This window comes from Lithobates pipiens, unplaced genomic scaffold (assembly GCF_037356315.1).
Source record: "Lithobates pipiens isolate NorthernLeopardFrog02 unplaced genomic scaffold, aLitPip1_a1.2 Scaffold_13, whole genome shotgun sequence".
NCBI classification, from domain to species: Eukaryota; Metazoa; Chordata; class Amphibia; order Anura; family Ranidae; genus Lithobates; species Lithobates pipiens.
The window spans coordinates 180,860,282-180,885,342 of NW_027507718.1; the positions used below are offsets into that span (position 1 = coordinate 180,860,282).

At 45.5% G+C, this 25,061-nt stretch overlaps 1 protein-coding gene across 1 annotated transcript in view; it reads right to left on the minus strand.

Moving 5' to 3' along the window:
• COMP (cartilage oligomeric matrix protein) overlaps positions 1-25,061 on the minus strand; it is a 192,903-nt gene that overhangs the window by 144,467 nt on the left and 23,375 nt on the right. The window contains exons 2-3 of the mRNA XM_077475942.1: positions 15,004-15,086; positions 426-477 (exon numbers count right to left, since the gene is read on the minus strand). Of these exons, the coding sequence (XP_077332068.1) occupies positions 426-477; positions 15,004-15,086 (135 nt within the window). The remainder of the gene's footprint in view (positions 1-425; positions 478-15,003; positions 15,087-25,061) is intronic.

A 25,061-nucleotide genomic window follows, 5' to 3' on the forward strand; every position in this document is an offset into this window, starting at 1 on the left:
AGTGCTTCTTCTACAGTTGAGAAGTCTCATCTTCATAGCTGCGTATCATCACAGTGAAGAAAGGAACCCCATTTCACTGTTTTCGGTACAATTTTTTAAATCTATTTTGGAGAGCATAACATAGCATCCAATCTGCCTACACAGGGGCTTGGGATGGTAACATAGATCAGAGTAACATTTCTTACAATGTCAAGCACCATTTCCCCCTTTTAATACATACACCTAATGTAGTTAGAACGCTTGACTCATTGACTGGAATACCTAAATCCAAATAATTTTAAAAAATTAGCTTTTCCTACAAATACATATTTTAGTTCCAGTTACTAACCATTTCAACCAGTGACCAACCGGTTCACATATGTTTCTCATAAGTAAACTTAATTGTGTAAGTATACTTTCATGGCAAAGTATGAGCATTCACTTACCACAAGCATCACATTCCATTACTGTGTTTTTCAAAAATGTTATCTCTTTTATCTATAAAGCAAAAAATAAAATAAAAAGATTTTCACATATAACCTTAAATTTTTTTACATTTATATATTACATATTTTATATATGTTATATTTTATATATAATATATATTTATATTTAAAACATTTAATTGTACATCATACATATTTTTTAGATTCTTCATTCAGTTGTATCCCTTCTTTTTTGTTGCAAAACTGGAGTTGAGAAGTGATCTAAAATATCTTAAAGCAGTAATAAACCCAGGCTTTTTTTCCTTTATTTCACCTGATCATTCAGTCAGTAACACACTTTAACTCGGTTTACACTGCCGTGACTTGGGATCCGACTTGTGAGACCCCAAGTTGCATGATATGCGAAATCCTATGTTCGTCGTTCAACGAGAGCTGTCTTAATTAGCACTACTGAAGTAACTCCAACTTTATAAAAGGTTGCTGTACTACTGCAAGGTGACTTCTGTCCAACTTGTCTCATAGAGTTTAATGGAAGTCACCTCCAAGTCAGATCCTCATCCAAATTGATGTAGATTGGATCCGACATTGCAGGAAGATTACCAAGGCATTCCCTGTCTTATGGAGTCTACATTCTGAATGAAGTAGTAAAGCAGACATCTTTGGACAGCAGCATTGTCAGTCTGGTAAGAGGGTAGTGTTGTGGTAGACTAGCAGACTGCTTATAAAATGTTCGCTGAACTCCATACACCTAAAACTTATAAAGTATTAGCTGAACTCCAGCTAACACTTCATAAGTAGTTACACCAAACAGTTTTTTTCCTTTTAGGATAACAGTTTCAAGTAAATGAATAGAAGCTGTATCTCACCATTTAGCAACAATTCCAAATCATGAATCTGCTGAGATGAGCCATCAATGAGTACACAAGGTACTTGAACAGTACAATGGTTGGAATGGTGAGACTTACACTGTAATAACAAAAGTAATGGGACGCCTGACTTTACACACACATGAAATTTAATGGCATCCCAGTCTTAAGCGGCGTACACACGGGCGGACTGTATGGCCAACTTAGTCTGTCAGACAATCCGACGGACAGTCTATCCTACTTTCGAATGAACGGACTTGACCACACACGGATGCAAAACAGTCCGTCGAAAGTTTGCGCGATGACGTGTACAGCACGTACGACGGGACTAGAAATAGGAAGCCCAATACACAGCAATGCAACCTTTCGCCGTGTAAATCCTTTCTGAGCATGCGCCATACTTAGTCCGTCGAACTAGCCTACTCACGAGCGGATTGTCCGCTGAAACCAAAGTACGACGGACAATATTACAGAAATTCCGAAATACTTAGTCCGCCAGACTGCACGCTGAAAAAGTCCGCTGAAGCCCACACACGAGCGGACTGTCCGCTGAAATGTGTTTCGACGGACTAAGTTGGCCAGACAGTCTGCCCGTGTGTACGCGGCTTTAGTCTGTAGGGCTCAATATTGAGTTGGCCCACCCTTTGCAGCTATAACAGCTTCAACTCTTTGGGGAGGGCTGTCCACAAGGTTTAGGAGTGTGTCTATGGGAATGGTTGACCATTCTTACGGAAGTGCATTTTTGAAGTCAGACGCTGATGTGGACAAGAAGGCCTGGCTTGCAGTCTCCACTCGAATTCATCCAAAAGGTGTTCTATTGGATTGAGGTCAGGACTCTGTGCAGGCCAGTCAAGTCCACCCCAAACTTGCTCATCCATGTCCTTATGAACCTTGCTTTGTGCACTGGTCCAAATTATTTTGTGGAGGGGTGTCAAGTTTTGGGTGTGACCAGAGCTGTGTGAACTGCAACAGAGTAAACCAAACGTATGCAGGTGAAAGAGTAAGTAATTTATTAAGATAAGTGAACAATATATAAATGCAACCACCTCCAATAATACCAAATGAGACCCACAAATAATAATAATCAGACAAGTATATACAGCAAAAGGGAATACCAGAATAGTAGTCTTTAGCCAAGCCAGGGTCATAAACGGGAGATCAGCAGATGAGGGGCAAGGAGTAAGACAGACACGGAAAAGGTGAAAGAAATCAGTCTTCAGGGTGGGGATACAGGGATACAGGATAGACAGGAACAGGCACAGATACAAATACAGGTTCAAGTTCAGGGTACAGGGGATCAGGTTCAGGTTCAGGATCAGGTTAAGAGCTTTCAGATCAGGGCACAAGGACGACACCAAGTCAAGGTGTGTGTGAGTTTGCCGGGTATTTATACCATTTCCTGCAATCAGGCTCAGGCGATGCCTGAGTGCAGGAGGTGATATCGGCTACATATTGCCAGGAACCACTCGTTGGTGGACACCAGTACTGCTGCCCAAAGATCACATAACATCAGCAAGGGAAAGCTCCCATGACAGCTCCAAACTGCCTTGAGACACCTGCTGGTTGACATTATTACTGTGCGCCAGATGTCAGAGAGTGTCATCAATGGGTGGAAACTTTCCTGACAAGGGGGGATTATGGTGTGGGGTTGTTTTTCAGGGGTTGAGTTTGGCCCCTTAGTTCCAGTGAAGGGAACTCTTAAGGCATCAGCATACCTAGATTGCACACCAGTGCACAAAGCAAGGTCCATAAACACATGGATGAGCGAGTTTGGGGGGGAGGAACTTCACTGGTCTGCACATCCTGACCTCAACCCAACAGAACACCTTTGGGATGAATTAGAGCAAAGATTGTGAGCCAGGCCTTCTTGTTCAACATCAGGTGCCTGACCTCACAAATGTGCTTCTAGAAGAATGGTCAAACGTTCCAATAGACACACTCCTAAACCTTGTGGACAGCCTTCCCAGAAGAGTTGAAGCTATTATAGTTGCAAAGGGTGAACCTACTCAATATTAAACACTCCAAACTTTGACTGATATGCCATTAAATTTCAAGTGCATGTAAAGGCAGGCGTTCCAATACTTTTGTTAACCACTTGCTTACTGGGCACTTAAACACCCTTACTGACCAGACCAATTTTCAGCTTTTGGTGCTCTCACACTTTGAATGACAATTACTCAGTCATGCAACACTGTACCCAAATGAATTTTGTGTCCTTTTTTTCCCACAAATAGAGCTTTCTTTTGGTGGTATTTGATCACCTCTGGGGTTTTTATTTTTTGCGCTATAAATGAAAAAAGACCGAAAATTTTGAAAAAAAACGCATATTTCTTTGTTTCTGTGATAAAATTTTGCAAATCATAATTTTTTTTTCATAAATTTTGGCCACAATTTATACTGCTACATATCTTTGGTAAAAATAACCCAAATTAGTGGATATTATTTGGTCTTTGTGAAAGTTAGAGAGTCTACAAGCTGTGGTGCGAATCGCACAAAATTGATCACATCTGATGTACTGGTGGCCTATCTCATTTCTTGCGACCCGAACAAGTCAGGAAAGTACAAATACCCCCCAAATGACCCCTTTTTGGAAAGTAGACATTCCAAGGTATTTACTAAGATGCATGGTGAGGTTTTTGATGTTGTCATCTTTTTCCCACAATTCTTTGCAAAATTAAGATTTTTTTTTTTTTTCTCACAAAATTTTCAATGTAATAGGTCATTTCTCTCACATGGCATGTGTATACCACAAATGACACCCCAAAATACGTTCTGCTACTCCTGAGTATTACGATACCAAATGTGTGAGACTTTTACACAGCCTGGCCACATACAGAGGCCCAATATTGAAATAGCACCATCAGGCGTTCTAGGAGCATAAATTACACATTTCATTTCTCAACCACCTATTACATTTTTGAAGGCCCTGGAGCACCAGGACAATGGAAATGCCCACAAAGTGACCCCATTTTGGAAAGCTAACACCCCAACGTATAATCTATGAGGCATAATGAGTCGTTTGAATGATTCATTTTTTTCCAGAAGTTTTGGGAAAATGTGGAAAAAAAATGAAAACGCATTTTTTTTACGCAAAGTTGTCAATTTATAAGATATTTCCAACACATAGCATGTACATAGCAAAAATGACACCCCAAAATACGTTCTACTACTCCTCCTAAGTATAACGATACCAAATGTGTGAGAATTTTACACAGCCTGGCCACATACAGAGGCCCAACATTGAAATAGCACCATCAGGCGTTCTAGGAGCATAAATTACACATCTTATTTCTCAACCACCTATTACAGTTTTGAAGGCCCTGGAGCACCAGGACAATGGAAATGCCCACAAAGTGACCCCACGTGGCACTGACAACACGTGGCACTGACGACACGTGGCACTGACAGATGGCACTGGAGGCAGATGGCACTGGAGGCAGATGGGGCTGACAGATGGGGCTGACAGATGGGGCTGGCAGATGTCGCTGGCAGATGTCGCTGGCAGATGTCGCTGACAGGTGGCACTGGGGCTGGCACTGGCAGATGGCACTGGCAGATGGTGCTGGCTATTTGCTCTTGCTAATTGCTCTGGCAAATGGGGCTGGCAGATGGCACTGCGGCTGGCAGATGGCACTGGCGCTGGCAGGTGGCACTGGCGCTGGCAGGTGGCACTGGCACTGGCAGGTGGCACTGGCGCTGGCAGGTGGCACTGGCAGGTGGCACTGGCACTGGCGGCACTGGCGCTGACGGCACTGGGGCTGACGGCACTGGGGCTGACGGATGGCGCTGGCAGGTGGCACTGGCACTGGCAGGTGGCACTGGCAGGTGGCACTGGCGGCACTGGCACTGGCGGCACTGGGGCTGACGGCACTGGGGCTGACGGATGGCACTGGTGCTGGCAGGTGGCACTGGTGCTGGCAGGTGGCACTGGCACTGGCAGGTGGCACTGGCGGCACTGGCACTGGCGGCACTGGGGCTGACGGCACTGGCGGCACTGGGGCTGACGGCACTGGGGCTGACAGATGGCACTGGCGCTGGCAGGTGGCACTGGCACTGGCGGCACTGGCGGCACTGACGGCACTGGGGCTGACGGCACTGGGGCTGACGGCACTGGGGCTGACGGCTGGCGCTGGCAGGTGGCACTGGCGCTGGCAGGTGGCACTGGCACTGGCGGCACTGACACTGGCGGCACTGGGGCTGACGGCACTGGGGCTGACGGATGGCACTGGCGCTGGCAGATGGCACTGGTGCTGGCAGGTGGCACTGGCACTGGCAGGTGGCACTGGCACTGGCGGCACTGGGGCTGACGGCACTGGGGCTGACGGCACTGGGGCTGACGGCTGGCGCTGGCAGGTGGCACTGGCGCTGGCAGGTGGCACTGGCGGCACTGGCACTACTGGCAGATGGCACTGGGCTGACAGATGGCACTGGCACTGGGGCTGACAGATGGCACTGGGGCTGACAGTTGGCACTGGGGCTGACTCACAGATCCTCTCTCTCCTCACATGCTGTCTCTGTGTGAGGAGGGAGAGACACGGCAATGGGAGATGATCTCATATGTTTACATTTGAGATCATCTCCCATTGGCAGCTGCTATCGCGCTGTGAACGGCCGCTTTGATTGGCCGTTCACGGCGATCTGTGTTTGCCTGTCTCCGGGAGACACGGCGAACACAAAACTTCCGCGATGCGCGCCCCCGGCGGCGCACATTGCGGAAGTAAACACAAGGCCGTCCAGGGACGGCCAGGCGAAGGAACCCGTCTGCTCTACGGCCGTTATTCGGCTATAGGGCGGGCGGGAGGTGGTTAATATAGTGTATGTTTACAAGACCAACCTAGGTTAGGTACATTTTGGAGTTCCTTGCTCTAGTGAGTTAATGTAATTCAAGACCGCTTTTTCACCTCTGAAATCTCATGTTACAACAACTCAAAAGAGACACCAACTCTCAAAATGAAATTTCTCATCGCCACTTGCAAGCACCCCTGTCAGTGTTAAATGGTTTGTCTCAACGCTCTAACTACTACTTTGTCTGGACAGCTTGTTCTGTTAAAGGATGTTGAAAAATAAAATACTTACTGACTGGATCACCAGGTTAAAATAACCAAAATTGCCAAAAAAAAGACAAAAACAAAAAAACAAAAGACAAACGCAGCCACCACATCTATGAATTGTTAAGCTGCAAATAAATTTTTGTTTTTCGGTTTAACACTGCTTTAAATTAAGGTGGTAGATTTGTTTTAGACTAGACTAGAGTGAATGTCTAATTTCACAAATTGTTGTTGGATAAAGTAAAATGTTTAACTCATTAAAGGGGTTGTAAAGGTAAAAGTTTTTTCACCTTAATGCATTCTATGCATTAATGTGAAAAAACATCTGACAATACTGGCCCCCCCAGCCCCCCCCCCCCCCCTGTTATACTTACCTGACCCCTCGAAAGTCCTGCGCTCGTCCCCGACATCCTCCTCACTGATCAGCCTGGCTGCTGATTGGTTACAGTGGATGGATTGAAAGCAGCGCAGCCATGATAGAGCCCTAACCCCAACGTACATAACACATTTCTTAATGTATGATGTGGAGGGAAGGCCTGGTATCGGTTAGGTTACAGGTTTATCTACCCAGTACTATTATACTGATTTATTATATCATAACCTGCCTTGTTTTGGAGTACATTTTGTTCTCATCTCTTTTATCTTGTGCAAGACAAACTGTTGATTTTTCTGTACTTTCTGTATTTGTTGTCAATAAAAATTTTTGAACGGAAAGCAGCGCAGCCATTGGCTTGCGCTGCTGTCAATCACATCCAATGAGGCGCCGCTCCAGGGGGTGGGGCTGAGTGATACAGCGAGCAGCTATAGCCGCTGGCTGGATCACGGGAGCGCGCCCACAAGCACTCCACATCATGCAAGGGAGCTTGCGTGAAGTTGTGGAGTCCTTGCGGGAGGAAGCCGAGACAGCCGCGGAGGAACCCCAGAAGACCAGGTTCGGGCCACTTTGTGCAAAACGAGCTGCACAGTGGAGGTAAGTATAACATGTTTGTTATTTTTAAAAAAATAAACAAATTCCTTTACAACCCCTTTAACTGAAAAGTGACAATGGCATGCTCTATACATTCCTGTCAATAAATAAAAATGAACCAATAAGAAGAATGATTAGGTTTAAATGCAGAACTGGAATAATAATGCAGATGTAGAACAAATATTTTTTCTGAAATATAAGACCCGTGTTCTGTCCATTAGTGTCAAAAATCAATGAATAAACATCCTGGAGCAAATATGATTAATAAATGATGAATTGCATTTATGGGGTCTTCTACAATGCAATCTTATGTGTTTTCAGACTTCAAATGTGTTTAAATAATCATACCCATTCACTTAGTATTTTGATATTTGCAACTGATTTTCTAATTTTATAATGGTCCCCCAGTATGTGCTACTTCACTGACACTGGGACAACAGCCACTCAATACTAATATTTTTTGTTTTCAACTGTCTACCATCTATTGGGATGTGCTGTGACTTGTTTTTCTCAGAACCCTTGGCTTTTTGGGACTTTCCTTGAGTCACTCAACTTATTACATGCTTTTTGATCCACAACTGTTTCCTAAATCATTTGTGGTAATACCCCCTGAAGAAGACTGTTATTACCTGCAAGTTGAAATGCATTGGGGTTAATATATCCACATTGGGCACTCCTTTTGGAATACCAAAGCTATGTTTCTAATTGCGGTCTGTTATGTGTTTTTAACACATACGTGTTTCACACATATAGCTATTGTGTTTATGTAACTCATAGGGTGACTTATTATTATTATTATTATGTTAATAAAAGCTTTGTAAGTGATTATATGATTTTTGTGTCTATGATGGGTGCTTAAAGGCCTCCTTTTACCTGTCAAGTTGTTTTTCAATAGCCTCTCAATACTACTGCACAATAACATCTTTCTTGCTCTCCTTATAAGTGCTTACCTTCATTGTGCCATACAGTAAACCTCACATGCCAAACATAAGACTTCTGTACCCTGATATATCATCTGAATGTTGTTGTATATTTTAAATCAGAAATGTATCACATTATAACACTAGAAAAGCTTCCATTTGCAAGTCAGTTTGCCTTCCCAGACAACCACATCTTGTTTTATTTATAACATGTTTCACTCCCTTAACTAAACAAAGAATTTCTTCCCTAATTTAATGTCCAGCTTTAAGCCTTAATACTGAGACAATGCCACCTTGCTCAATCAGGGAAAAGTGACAGTGCCTTTGATCAAGTTGTACTTCCCTTGCCAGCACTCCCTCACCACTCCTGCTTCAATCATTCCCAGTGCTTCTGGGTATAGGATGGTCATGTGACCTTTTCCCCTGTGACAATGCTTGGGTCTAATAGCCAATTGCTAGGTTCTAGCACTGTCACATGGCTGAGGAAGTGGTGTCAACACTCCCATTAGACTCCCACACCAGTTGACATTAGAGGCTTTAGCACCAGTTTCGACAGTACCAGGAGCAGCCAACGAGCACTGGCAAGCTGAGTATCAGGAGTATGGAGTGGGGACATTGGGTAAGATGGCATTTTCTCGGCGGCGGCGACCCATCCATTAGGGACACCCGGATGCCGTCCCCTCTCTCCATGCCACCCCCTATATGACTATTGGATAGATTAATGCTTAGCATTAATCTGTTCAAATTTCACGGCCACCACTGCCACCCCTTATTTAGGCATCCAGCTCTTTTTAGGATGCCAGGCACCTGAATTACAGCAGCAGGGGTGTTTTTTTAAGCACCTGATTAGAACCATAGGCTCCATTAGGCTTCAAAATATGTGGGATTGTGGTGCAGAGCATTGCCCGAATGAACATTTTCTGTTGAAACACTGATCCTCAATCTGGCCAAACAGAAGTGGGTGTGAAACCCATTTTCTGATTGGCCAAAAAGAGAAGACTCCTGATTGGCCACCAAGAAGGAGGGAGGAAGTGGAAGCCAGAGTCATTTCCCATGGAGAGCAGAGGAACAGGAGAGCTGCAGCCGCAGAGTTCACGGGAAAAGCACTGCATAGATGGGGAAAGTGCACCAGTCCCGCCTGCCAATCAACCCAGGAGAGTGGTACCGTTTGCCACCCCCCCCCATAGAAAATTACCATCTGCGCCCACTGTCTTTGAGCTACTGTCTGTAGTCAAGGATGTAGAATTGCTTCCATAACCTTTATATCATAGGATACAGATGAGATATACAGTATCTCACATTTTTGGAAATATTTCATTATATCTTTTCATGTGTCACCACTGATGAAATGACACTTTGCTACAATGCAAAGTAGAGAGTGTACAGGTTGTATAACAGTGTAAATTTGCTGTCCCCTCAAACTAACATAAAACACACAGCCATTAATGTCTAAACCGCTGGCAGCAAAAGTGAGTATACCCCTAAGTGAAAATGTAAAAATTTTGCCCAGTTAGCCATTTTCTCTTCCTGGTGTCATGTGACCCGTTAGTGCAACAAATACTCAGGTGTGAATGGGGAGCAGGTGTGTTAAATTTGGTGTTATAGCTCTCACTCTCTCATACTGATCACTGGAAATTCAACATGGCACCTTATGGCAAAGAACTCTCAGAGGATCTGAAAAAAAGAATTGTTGCGCTACATAAAGATGGCCTAGGCTATAAGAAGATTGTGTAGACCCTGAAACTGAGCTTCAGCATGGTGGCCAAGACCATACAGATTAACAGGACAGGTTGCACTCAGAACAGGCCTTGCCATGGACGACCAAAGAAGTTGAGTGCACATGCTCAGCGTCATATCCAGAGGTTGTCTTTGAGAAGATGTATGAGTGTTACCAGCATTGCTGCAGAGGTTGAAGGGGTGGGGGTAAGCCTGTCAGTGCTCAGACCATATGCCGCACACTGCATGAAATTTGTCTGTACGGCTGTTGTCCCAGAAGAAAGCCTCTTCTAAAGATGATGCACAATAAAGCCCGCAAACAGTTTGCTGAAGACCAGCAGACTAAGGATTACTGGAACCATGTCCTTTGGTCTGATGAGACCTAAATAAACTTATTTGGTTCAGGTGGTGCCAAGCGTGTGTGGCGGCAACCAGGTGAGCAGTACAAAGACAAGTATATCTTGCCTACAGTCAAGCATGGTGGTGGGAGTGTCATGGTCTGGGGTTGAATGAGGGCTGCCAGCACTGGGGAGCTACAGTTCATTGAGGGAACCCTGAATGCTAACATGTACTGTGACATAATGAAGCCGAGCATGATCCCCCTCCCTTCGGAGACTGGGTCACAGGGCAGTATTCCAAAATGATAATGACCCCAAACACACCTCAAAGATGACCACTGCCTTTCTAAAGAAGCTGAGGGTAAAGGGGGTGGACGGGCCAAGCATTGTCTCCAGACCTAAACCCTATTGAGCATCTGTGGGGCATCCTCAAATGAAAGATGGAGGAGTGCAAGGTCTCTAACATCCACCAGCTCTGTGATATAGTCATGGAGGAGTAGAAGAGGACTCCAGTGGCAACCTGTGAAGCTCTGGTGAATGCCATGTCCAAGAAGGTTAAGGCAGTGGTGGAAAATAATAGCGGCCACACAAAATATTGACACTTTGGACTCAATTTGGACATTTTCACTTAGGGGTGTACTCACTTTTGTTGTCAGTAGTTTAGACATTAATGACTGTGTGTTGTGTTATTTTGAGGGGACAGAAAATATACACTGTTATACAAGCTGCACACTCACTACTTTACATTGTAGCAAAGTGTAATTTCTTCAGTGTTGTCACATGAAAAGATATAATAACACTCTTACAAAAATGTGAGGGGTGTACTCATTTTTGTGAGATACTGTATATAATATATGAGGGGCGCTCTAGTCAAACCAGGATTTTTAATTTTTCAGGTATAAAAAGGGATGCACGTAGTAGAAAGTGGCAAGTGTTTCCTATTACTGATAGATGGCCCACATGTCACAGGCTAGTATGGTAATCCAGATGTCAGACCAGAGTGTTAGTGTGTGCATGGAACAGAGTGTGGTGATTAAGTTTCTTGTAAAAGTAGGCTTAAAACCCGCTGATATCTACAGAAGACTTCAAGCACAGTATGGTGATGAGACAATCAGCCGCAGCAGGGGCGTAGATGGGGGGGGGGGGGGGTCAGGGGTGTTCAAACCCCCAGAGCATCCTGGCAAAATGGTGTCCCTTCTGTTTAGTCTCAGCATCAGCACAGTAGAAGCAATCAGAGTTTTGGAGTGCAGCAGCCAGCCCCCCTCCTATTGGGCCCCATACCCTCAGTTTAATAAGTGGTCCCCTTGAAAAGCATGAAATTACTGCAAGGTCACAGATGCCGGCAATTGACAGTGCGCGGTTGAGGGAACTCCTAGACTCCCCCTCAAGGTATCATATCACACAGCCGAAGGGAGACTGGGGATGCAGGGGTTTTCCTACTCCTTTTTTCCATGCTGAATCTGAGGTCTGGTAAATGGGGTGGCATCAATTTTCTGTTTTGGGAAGGAGGAAGTGAGAATTCCAGCCTGGGGTGTTTCTTTTGGTGGGGGGTTAAGGAAAGGGGGGTGGCTTTGCTTTTGGAGAAGGGGGGAGTTTCTTGTACAGACGTTTACAGGGGGTGGTTAATGGCAGGGAGGGAGCAGGGATGGAGCCTTCTGGGAGGGAGTTTGATTGGATGAATGGAGATTTCCTTCATAATTAGGAATCTTTGCTGGGGAGAGGGTGTTGACTGAGGGAGATATTTTTGCTTTGGAGGGTCGGTGTAGAGACATTTTAATTTTTGAGTGTATATTTGATGGCGGGAGATATTATACAGTGTGAATCTTTGCTTGGGGAGGGAGGGTTCTTAGGAGGCAGAGGTTTTTTTTTCCCTTTAAAAATAGATTTTTTTTTTTAATTATACTTACCTAGGTGGATGGAGCATCGATCCAATGTAGCATCTGTCCCCGCCTGCTTCTAAGACCAACAACAGAGCGATTAAAGACCGCTGATCACTCAGTTCTCATCCTTTAGTGAGCAAAGAGTGGTGACTGTCAGTCCCTGGCTCTGCCCCCCTCCCCAAGCTCACTGGAATGCCAGGCTGTGGAGGGGGCGTCAGCGGCTGGCTCAGGGTCCCTGCGGCTCACTGAGAGGCTGAGTGAGCTACTGGTCCAGGCATCTGGGTGAATCCTGACTTTAAATTTTCACAGCCTGGACCTGCTGAGCGATGTCAGCTGACAGCGGGCTATAGCAGGCTGTTGGCTAAAAATGGGTCACAAAAGTACAGAATGTACTGCACTCCACCCCAGAAGTACAACCATGCGGTATTCCATCCCTTCAGAGTACATGCACCGGTGACATCACTGGCTGCTTTCCATGTGAATATCTCCTAAACACCACATGTTTAGGAGATATTCACGGTACCTACAGGTAAGCATTATTATAGGCTTCAAAGTTCAAAAGCTGGGCTTACTACATTAAGACTGAATAAAAATCAACCATATTGACCAGGTGCAAAGGGCACCATCTTGTGGTAGGCAGTGCACAATATATATATATTTTTTCCATCTCTTAAAACATTTCATAAAATTTCTTAGGACACAGTTTTTTAAGGTTTAAATAAATCACAGAATTTACTGCCTACCACAATATGTTGCCCCTTGCACCTACTCAATTTTCAACGTAAGCTTAGCTAAAAGCAGTCTTGGGTCTCATTCATACATCCTACATGACCATGGTGCAGCAAGTGTACTGCAAATGCCTGCACCCGAGATCTCAGATGTTCCAATCTATTTTCAGCCCATCACTCAGGTGAACAGGCTGAGCAGCTGACAACAAAATAAAAATCTGGGATCCTGGCTGCATTCATGGTATATTTGCCATTACATGGGCATTTAGAATATGAATGAGTTCTAAAGCCTCGTTCACACAGTAAGTTTTTTTTAGTTCAACCCAGCGGGCTGAACGAAAAAAAAAAAAAAACGGGAGCTTAGGAGGAGCTTTCTGTACTAATGAGTACACTACCGCACTACAATGGCATGCATTGCGTTCTATTCAGTTGAATGAGATCATTCTTGCGGCGCTACATTGCAAAGCCTCATGGCCTCACTTTAATGTCACATGTTTTTATCGTACCTCCCCCAACATAAAAGTGTAAATAATGGCATTAAGTTTGAAAGACCTGAACCCCCCCTGAACCCCCCTCCCGGCCATGGTGGTTCCCACGCCACAATAGTCATTTCTGTGAACATTCAGCACATGGAAAGCCTGATCCTGGATAAACAGGAAACAAATCTTTCTGATGACAAAGTGAATCAGGCTGTCCTAGGATGGTTTCAGTGTGCTGGCAAATATTTCTATGCCGAAGCTATCCAGGCATTAGTTAAATGCTTAGTTAAATGTATAAATCTAGCAGGGGATTATGTTAAAAACGATATGCAGTTTCCACTCCTTGAAATGTGTTCTTTTACTATATAAACTCAAAGGTCACGGTTTGACTTGAACGTCCATCATATATATGCAGTATATTTTTTCATTCCATTACATTTGGTTTTAAATCCATATCTATGTAACACAGACTAGCTAGCATACCATTGTGTTGTTTGTGAATTTGGTTTAATATATTTGAGTTATCTGTATAACCCTTTTTAGGGCTTGGTTTACGCTATTGCGTTTCTGTGAGCCGCGTTTGCGCAGGCACGGCAGCCCATTAATTTGACAGAAGAAGATTACTCTGTCCTGCACTCCCGTTAGTGCTAGTTGGTTTAGTCCTAGCTAGACCCTCCCCACTTTTTCCATGTTCCCTCAGTCAGTGTTATGGCCCATACACACGACCTGAATATCGTACGAAAACTTTTCAGATTGTGTGTACACTACTTTCGACAGCCGATCATCACAGTTCATCCAATATTATTTCGATCGGACATGCATGAATATCCAGATCGTACGATTTTCGTTTCATCAATATAGTTGTCGTCTGAAAATACAATACAAATACATTACAACACATGACATCACTTCGTCGTACGAGAATTTTTGACATTATTTACCTATTCAATTTCTACTTGTGACTATTAAGTGAAAAAGGTCATACGATCTGTCATACGATATTTGGATTGTGTGTACGAGCCATTAGTTCACAAAGACAGGGCTCAGGAAATTTATACTTGTCTTACTCTTCAAAAGACTGGAAAAACATTCTCTGTACTGCAATAAGCTGATGTAAAATTGTATTGCATTTAACTTATTTGCTTTTAAATGAAGAGTTAAGCTGGCTGTGGATGGTACCCAGTCAGTAGGTGACCAGTCTGTAGGTGCCCTGTACACACGGTTGGACATTCCGACCACAAAATCCGTTGGATTTTTTCCGAACGGATTTTGGCCGAAACTTGTGTTGCATACACATAGTCGCACAAAGTTGTTGAAAAATCCGATCGTTCAGAACGAGGTGATGTAAATCACGTACGACGGGACTATAAAGAGGCCAGTAGCCAATAGCTTTTGTCTCATAATTTATTCTGAGGTACATGGCACTTTGTCCGTCGGAATTCTCTACACACGATCGGAAAAAGTTTGATTGGATTTTCTTGTCGGAAAATTTTAGATCCAGCTCTCAAACACTTTCCGTCGGAATTTCCAAAAGTCCGATAGAGCCCACACACAATCGGATTTTCCGACAACATAATCCGATCGGACTGTTTAGCATCTGTACATGGCAAATCATTTTTAAACAGTTGCTAGTTACCTGCTGTTTTAGGAGTTCTCGGACTTCTTTCAGCACTACATTGGTTTCTTTCATCTCTGCAAGCATTTGAGGAGAAGCATCACCTAAAATAATAAAGGTTTATTTTATCCATTAGTACATTAACAGAGCATTTACTATAGTTTTTTAGGTGTAATTAACATGAAGGAAGGATTTCATTACCAGTAGCAGTGGCATAGGAAAACTGAAATATACGCTCTCCCTATTCAATATACAAAAGGTCAGTTCTGGCATAATTTGCCAGGTGGACACTGGAGTATGGGCCCTGGTGCTGTAGGCTGGTGATACATTTTGGCTGCATGTGTGAGGTACCAGGTGGCACAACACAGGGCAGTCACTCTAGTCAAATATTAAAGAGAAACAGTTTCTTAAATTAAAGCTGCCATTGCAACTAACATTTATTGAAGTTTGCCTTTGTTGAGGCATTAAGGTTACCCCTCTGTACAGAGTGCCCGTCTCTGTATACTGTGTACCAGAGTGGCATATTTGCCACCCTACCCATCTACACCCGCCCCCTTTGTCAAGCAACCAGTGTATAGGGGAAGAGGCATTCGTACATCGCTGGCTGGGGAAAAGGTACCAAGGCAGGGTTTTTTCAGCTTTCAGTTTCTGCAGTAGTTGAAAGTGGGGGTAGAGCAGCTCTCCCACAGCTCCTTCAACAGCCTCCCTACCCTGCACAACAATCTTTTTCTGCTATCTGTTCGGGGAGTTCAGAAAAGTTATTTTACAAAGGTAATCATATGGAGGATGGTGGAGCTTTGGGGGATGGAAAGATGAGGGCAGAGGAGAGGTGTGTGTATTGCAGAGGTTGTAGCAGGGGAGGACAGGTGCAGTATTGGGATGTACATGGATGAATGGACTCTGTACCTAATGTTCTCTTGAACCCTGTACCTAGCATACACCAGAACCCACCTTCCTGTACACAACGCATGCCAGAACCCACCTTCCTGTACACAACACACACCAGAACCCACCTTCCAGTACACAACGCACACCAGAACCCACCTTCCTGTACACAACGCACGCCAGAACCGACCTTCCTGTACATAACATACACCAGAACCCACCTTCCTGTACATAACATACACCAGAACCCACCTTCCTGTACACAACACACACCAGAACCCCCCTTCCTCTACACAACGCATGCCAGGACCCACCTTCCTCTAAACAACGCATGCCAGGACCCACCTTCCTCCACACAATGCACGCCAGACCTACCTTCCTATACACAACGCATGCCAGAACCCCCCTTCCTCCACACAATGCACGCCAGACCTACCTTCCTATACACAACGCATGCCAGAACCCACCTTCCTGTACACAACGCATGCCAGAACCCTCCTTCCTGTACACAACGCACACCAGAACCCACCTTCCTGTACACAACACATGCCAGAACCCACCTTCCTGTACTGCTATGCTATATGCTAAATGCTAAATTATAGGCAGGACTAATGGGCCCTATGCCATCCAATAGGCAGGACTCTGACAGGTCCCCTTTGTAATACATGCTTCCCTATATTCAAGACTCAGAGATATATCCTCTATAATTCATGCCCCCTCCCCACTGTAACGCATATTACACTATAGGCAGTACTGTAATGGGTCCCCTTTGTAATGCATGCTAGGCTATAGGCAGGACTGTGACAGGTCCACCTTGCAATGTGCACTACACTATAGGCAAGACTTTGACGGGGTCCCTTTTTTAATTTCTGCTTCACTATGGGCAAGACTTTGAGGAGGTCCCTTATATATGCTAAGCATCATCCATCCCTCTCCACAATGTATCCCCATCCACGTCCAGCATCAACCATCCATCCATCCATCCATCTCTCCAGTATCCACATCCATGCCAGCATAATCCATCCATCCCTCCAGTATCCACATCCAGGCCCAGCATCATCCATCCATTCCTCCCTCCAGTATCAAAATCCACACCCAGCATCACCCATCCATTCATCCATCCATCCCTCCAGTATCCACATCCAAGCACAGCATCATCCATCCCTCCAGTCTCCACAATGTATCCACAGCCACGCCCAGCTCCATCCATCTATCCATTCCCCCAGTCTCCACAATGTGGGTGGATTTGGTGTGACAGCCAGTGGGCAGGCCCTGGAGAATTCTGGTTTTCAGGCCCCGGGTTCCAGGCCTAAAGTTTTGTAAAATTTCTGATGGCTGCCCTGACTCCATCAGTATCATCAGCAAAGCAGCTTCATTATTACCCATTAAAGAACAAGAAACTGTGCGCTGCATTTGAAATTTCATAATTTGCCACGTCACGAATGTTAATTTTCCATTATGAATGCTAGTTTGTAAACTAGCAGACCGTCCGCTTCTGCTTCCGAGCAGGCATGTTTGTACTTTTGTCTGATGGACTTGTGTACACACGATCGTAAAATCCGACAACACACATTTGTTGGCGGAAAGTCCAACAACAAATGTCCGATGGAGCATACACACGGTCGGATTTTCTGCTAACAGCCTGACATCCAACATTTCCCTTCGGAAAACCCGATCGTGTGTACGGGGCTCTAGTGTGCCTCTGCACACATCACTTGCCCCAAATTAATGTGCCTGCTTCCAACAGGTACATGGATCTGTCACCTGCACCAATATTTGTTAAGAAGGGACATGACCGAATTCTAAAGAGTGTCATAGATACTCTTTATGAATTCTCAAGCATGAGTTTTCTAAAGAGAGAGCATAGTTGTAACTTTATCCTCCGAGACTGTCTCTTTAGCAAAACCTGTAGGAGTTACATGGATCTACTGAGTTTTAAAACTATGTTGTCTTTTCAGAAAAGCTGCTAAGATTAGCCTAATAGATGTGAAATGGAGTCTATACCTCCAAATGCTGGCTGGCTGAAAATCATAAATTTGAAATATTCATGTGAAATATTTCCCATTTATCTTATAACAAGTAAATGAGAAAATAGATTATTTTAGCCCAGAGTATAAAGAATACACAAAATACTATACATTACTTCTAAAGACCAATTGTTGCTTGGACAAAAAACAAAAAAGGGACCCCCAACAGCTCTTAAAAATAAAACACAGCTGCTATACCCACCTCCTCCCCAGCAATGTCACCAAGCGATTTACCGACTTACTAATCCATCCAGGGCTGGTGCAAGGATTTTTGACACCCTAGGCGAAACCTAATTTTGCCGTCCTCCCTCCATCCTTGCCCCTCCCCATAACATCACCCTTTCATCTGCCCATGTGACAGGGGCAGGAGCTATACAGGAAACGTTGGCTCTGCTTCCTCTAGTGCCGACTCTGTTCTTCACACTGATGCTTGGGGTGGCAGGTCAGAACCCCACGATCTGGGCTTGCTGACCCACCATCCCAGAGTAGGAGGCAGCGAGCCACATCAGAGGGTGGCAGCGTTTGAGCACCCCTGCTGTAAGGCATGCATTGTGTGTTTCTGTGTGGATGCCTCCACTCCTCAACAGCTGGGCACAGATGACAGCTGGGAAGGTCGTCCTGGTTGTGAAGGAGGAGGCCTCCATAGGAGAAGAATAGGCCCTGGCAGCATTACATTACCCATCCATATGAAGCAATGTATGGACAGACACCCTATACCACTGCGGGAGGGGGCCCTTACATCCAGGACAGGTACTTGGTACGATGGCATCACACATGTGAGGACAGATCAGTCTATACAACACTATAAAATATATATACAATGTCAGTGTTCTTCACTCACCTGGCAAGGTTCTGCATCCGATGACCCTGCCAGGAACAATCCCTGCCTCCAGGTTCCAACTGTAACCAGTCAACGACTCAGCAGCGCCCACTACTCCTACACTGCAGTTGTACAGGACAGGCCAGGAGGGAGAGCGGCCTCTACAAATGGCGGTGACAAGGGGGCGGGTCAGGGGTCACATGACACCAAAGACAGATAGGTCATTGATCAGAGAGGCAAGCATGCGCCTCTATAATGACTACTAGTGGAGCAGCTGCCTGAGTTACATGCAGCAGAGGCATCCTCTGCTTCCCTCTAGATGTGTACGTTTCATCACAGCCAGCAGCACCAGCGCCCACTAGATTTTATAATATTGTTAGAAGTATTTATAATACAGCACATAAAACATACAATGCGTGGCTGTGAAGGCAGAGAGTAGGGAAACCAGCAGCCGGGCACCCTAAGCAGCAGTGCGCCCTAGGTGGCTGCCTAGTTTGCCTAGTGGTAGCATCTGTCCTGAATCCATTGTCGGTCCACTGTTGAGTTGAATGACATCAAGCATCATTTAACCCACTTCTTGTGAACCCAGGGCATCATTGCTTTTTCCTCTGCTCCAGAGTCAGGAAAATGCTGAAGAGAGCTGGCCACATCATTATGCAGCATTTCATACATGTGAGAGATTAACTTAAAACAGGTTTTGACCCAGTGGTGAACTTACTGTCCTGAGCTTACTGTTCCTTTGATAAAACAGTTTTTATACAATTTCAGAACTAAAAGGAAAATGTATTTTTCCTTAATGTGGTTTTAAACTCTTACATATACACAGTGAAGTGACTGACCTCAGACGATACACAGAGATGAAGCAAATCCCCCTAGGTAAGTTGTATCTGTGTATCTGCTCATTCGTTCAAAGTCCAGAATTTATAAAGCTTGTCTAATCTGTCATAAAAAGGGGGTATAGCGCTAAAGTTACACTGTGCACATCTCAGTGAGGGGAGCTCTAACAGCTGATTGGTGGGAAGGGACACATTTCCCTTCACACAGCACACAGGAACAGAGCTGAGATCCCTCCCCGTCTCCTTTTTCTTTTGTTGTCAGAAGGAATTCATGCTGATAGCAGAAGAACAAAACTGCAGACAGAAATGTGCTCCTGATTGAGACAAGTACGCATAGAGGAGTATGCTTTGTTCATATATCATGTCAAAGGTTTACAACCACTTTGATTTTTATCATTTTAATTAAAGCAACCCCAGAAATAATCAACCTGGCACTTGGGGTATGTCAGTTTTAATCCTCAGGCAGAAGATTTTTTATCTTAATGCATTCTATGCTTAAAAATAAAAAACCTTCCGTGTGCTGCTGCCCCCCTCAGACCCCCTAATGCCGTCTACACACGACCGGACTTTCTGGCAGAGTAGGTCTGAAGGGATTAGTCCGTCTAGTCCGATCGTTTAAAAAATAAATAAAATCAGACGGACCTAGAAATAGAACATGTTTCAGATCTATCCGACAGACTCAAATCGGGAAAACCGTTCGTCTGTGTGCTGGTCTGACGGACCAAATATGACGCAAAGGAAGCTATTGGCTACTGGCTATTGAACTTCCTTGTTTAGTCCCGTTTACGTCATCACGTTCAAAACGAACAGACTTTCGAACGGACTAATGCCCTGTACACACGGTCAGACATTTTGACCACAAAATCCATCTGATTTTTTCCGACGGATTTTGTCCGAAACTTGTGTGCATACACACGGTCGCACAAAGTTGTCTGAAAATCCGATCTTTCCGGACGAGGTGAAGTGCAAAACGTACGACGGGACTACATAGAGGCCAGTAGCCAATAGCTTTTGTCCCCAAATTTATTCTGAGCATGCGTGGCACTTTGTGCTTCAGAATTCTATACACACGATCGGAAAAAGTCAGATCGGATTTTGTTCCCGGAAAATTTTAGGTCCTGCTCTCAAATTTTCAAACAAGGCATTAGTCTGTTAGTGTGTGGCCAAGTCCGTTCGTTCGAAAAGTCCCCCCCACTCTAAAAGCATTCCCTCAAAGATAAAATGTTATGGGGTTAGTATCAACCTGACTGAGGGCTTTACACTCGCTGCCCCCACTACTGTAGCTGTTATTAGAGATGGCCTTGAGGTTCGCCCGGCAGTCGGTTCGCGGCAAACTTTGTTCGTTCGCGATTCGCCAAACCGGCAGACTTATGGCACAGTTCGCGGCGGCCATATTTGTTTACATTGTGAAGAACTTTGACATATCCATCATGGGGTACAGGACAGCCAATTGAGACATTTCAGCACATGGACATACCACCTACCTTATAAATAGACCTGATCTGCCATTTTACATTCTGTCTTTTGTCAGTGTAGGGAAAGGACACTGTGTGGAGCAGGGACAGTCAGTCTGTAATAACTAGCTATTACTATTATGTCCACAAAAGTAATTTTAAAGTCTGGTATAGGTGTACAGTATATAGGGTTGTAATACACTTATAATAAACTTTCTTTCAAATATAGAAAGCATATTATAGTGTACTGCAGTGCTGACCGATTCTGCAGTTATCTTTTCTCAGTGTAGGGATAGAGTTTGCTGTTTGGAGCAGGGACAGTCTGTAATTCACTAGCTAGCTACTATTAGGTCCACAAACGTCCTTTTAAGGACTGGTATAGGTGTACTTTTTGATGTACACGTATAAAATACTTTCAAATACAGAAAGCATAGTATAGTGCATTTATACTGTGCAGCATCGTGACTGCTGAGCGGTTCTGCAGCGATACTACAAAGAGTGACAAACGCAATTAGAAAAAAGTATTATAACTGGTGTGATAGACCAGTGGCCCCCCAAAACGACAGATTGAAGCGGCGTGTTATATACCTTCTTCCACATATACTGCACTACTCTAGAGACTTTTGTCACAGGGTCATTTAAAAAATGACAGGCAGAGGAAGAGAGCAGGAGCAACAGGCTTGAGCCAACGTGGGAAATTGCAGAAGGTGCGTTCGATTACATCAAAGGATGCACCAGACTTGGTTGAGTGGCTCACTCAGCCTTACTTTTCTGCACCCTCCTCATCCTCTCGATCTGCACCCTCTTCCCTCTCTGCTGTGTGCACCCCCAAAGACACTACCACCAACACCACCACCACCATATACCCTCCACTTGAGTCACAGGAATTATTTTCAGATCCATCACAAAACATTTGCGATGCACAGCCATTCTTGGCATTGGATCAGGAAGAGGAGGTAGCAAAAACCGCCACTCAGCAGTCTGATGACAGTACCCAGATCAGTCCAAGGAGGTTGGTCCCCGCTGTTGCTGCCTACTCCAAGATCTCTAATTATAGCGGTGGGGAAGGTGACATCAATGATAACGTGTCTAGGGACGTCACGTGGGTGCCCACAAGAGAGGAAGAGGAGGGGAGTTCAGAGGGAGAGATGGACCAGCAGATAGGGAAGAGAAGCAGGCGGAACTTACATTGCACAGGAGGGACAAACCAGACTACTAATGTATCAGGAGCGAGGCATCAACCATGTACGGTCACATCTGGTGCTCCCAGGATGCCTCCATGGCTCCACAGTGTGGGCTTTTTTTAAGGTGTCCGCTGCTGACAAGAGTGTTACCATCTGCAGCCTTTGCATTCACCGCATAAGTCGCGGTAAGCCCAGCACTCACCTAGGACGACCGCCTGACACATGAGCTGCCATCACCAAGCCCAGTGGGAGCAACGGAACCCACAAAGCCACACTCCAGGCTCTCACCATCCAGCCTCTTCTACTTCTCCTTCTCCTCTCTCCTCAGAATTGTCCTCCACTCCACCTTCCATCATGTCGTCCTCAAGTTTTTCTGGAAAAAGGCAGGCTTCCGTGGGCCAAATGTTCGAGCGTAAAAAAATGATGACGCCACATAACCCTCTTGCCCAACGGTTGACCGCTGGCTTGTCAGAACTGATAACCCGCCAACTACTGCCATATAAACTGGTGGACTCGGAGGCCTTTTGAAAATTTGTGCCCATTGGAACACCACAATGGAAGGTCCTAGGAAGGAAGTATTTCTCCCAGAAGGGCATCCCAGAGCTATATGGCCATGTTCAGTGGCAAGTGAATGTATCTCTGACACACAGTGTCGGTGCCAAGATACATTTGACCACAGACACGTGGTCTAGCAAACATGGGCAGGGAAGGTATATAACCTTTACTGCCCACTGGGTGAACCTTCTGACGGCCGTCAAGCATGTAACCCGTGGCACCCGTATAGATTTGGTTTTACCGCCACGGATTGCATGCAGGCCTGCCTCTTCTTCTCCTCCTCCTACTCTATCCTCCCTCTCCTCCTCGGCTGACTCCTCCTTTTCCGCTGCTAGCGTCTCTTCCTCTGCGCCGCCCAAGATCCCCAGAACCTATTCAACATTCCAGGTGAGACGTTGCCATGCTGTGCTGCGTCTGTTGTACCTGGAAGCCAAGAGCCACACTGGCCCGGCACTCCTTTCAGCTTTGCGTTCACAGGCAGATCAGTGGCTAACACCACTCAATTTGACAGTTGGTAAAGTGGTGTGCGACAACAGTGCCAATCTGCTTAGCGCATTGAAACAGGGCAAAATTACACATGTGCCATGCATGGCACACGTCTTAAACTTGGTCGTGCAGTGATTTGTTGTCAAATACCCTGGGGTCCAGGACATCTTGCGGCAGGTAAGAAAAATCTCGGCCCATTTCAGAAGATCTTACACGGCCATGGCTCGCCTTGCTGACATTCAGCAGTGACACAATCTGCCAGTCAGATGTCTTATTTGTGATTGCCCAACGCGATGGAACTCAACCTTCTATATGCTTGATAGGCTGCTCCAGCAGAAACGTGCAGTTAATGACTACCTGTACGAACTCTGCGGCAGAACAGGTTCTGGGGAGCTTGGTTTTTTCACCGTGCCAGTGGCTGCTCATGCGCGACGCATGCAGACTTCTGCGGCCATTTGATGAGATCACTAAACTGGTCAGTCGCAGCCATGGCGCCATCAGTGACATCGTACCTTACGCCTTCTTTATGGAGCATGCATTGCGTCGTGTCATTGATCAAGCCGTGGAGGAGCAGGAAGATGAGGAAGTCGCAATGCTGGATGAATTCCTGGGGGGGGGGGGCTACTCTATCTGAGACAAGTCAACAACAGGAGTCTGAAGAGGAGTCAGAGGAGTATGGTGCTAGGGCGGATGAGGAGGAGCAAGAAGAGCATGCTTTAAACCTTTCTGGGATCCCTGTTGTTGTCCATGGATGGGGGAGGAGAACGAAGAGGACGACATTATCCTGGAAGATGAGCAGGAGTCAGGCCACCACACCGCTTCCAGTTTAGTGCAAATGGGGGCCTTCATGCTCCAGTGTTTTTACAGGGACCCCCGTATAAAAAGCATAATGGTCAAGGACCAGTACTGGGTGGCAACGTACTTAGACCCCCGGTACAAACACAAAATGGCGGAAATGTTACCACCAACACACAGGGCTGTCAGAATGGAGCACTTCCAGGCCTTGCTTAGAGAAATGCTGCATTCTGCTTTTGCATGCGCTGGCAGAGGAATTCCCACTCCCAGAGAAAGAGTTGCAGGTACCAATCCAACAGGGCCTGCAAGAAGAGGGCGGTTTGAAGATGTGTTGGTCACTTCTGATATGAGATCATTCTTTCAGCCGACCCATCGACAGGTGTCATCCGGATCCAGCATCAGGGAACGCCTAGACCGACAGGTGTCCGACTACATCGTGTTAACGGCCGATGTGGACGCTCTGAGAAGTGATGACCCCCTGGACTACTGGGTGGGCAGGCTTGACCTCTGGCCAGAGCTTGCAAAATTTGCAATGGAACTGTTGGCTTGCCCCTCGTCCAGTGTCCTGTCCGAAAGGACGTTCAGCGCAGCAGGGGGGATCGTGACCGATAAGCGCACTCGCCTAGCTCACAACAGTGTTGACTACCTCACATTTATAAAAATGAGTGAGGCATGGATCTCAGAGGAATTCAACACATGTGACCAGTAGACCATGTATATGCATAACTCTATAAACTATTTATATAATCTAGCACACAGACCTTTTTTCTACCTTTGGCTCACTTGTACAAAAAAGCACACTGTACTATATGCCCGTACCCTCCTGTTTGAAGAGGTTGAGCGGTGTCATATTTTTGGGTCCCGCAGCAAGTTGCTGGTGTCAGTGCTGGTGTCAGTGCTCTCTATCTCGGTGCTGGTGTCAGTGCTCTCCATCTCGGCGCTGGAGTCAGTGCTCGCTATCTCAGTGCTGGTGTCAGTGCTCTCCATCACGGTGCTGGTGTCAGTGCTCTCTATCTCGGTGCTGGTGTCAGTGCTCT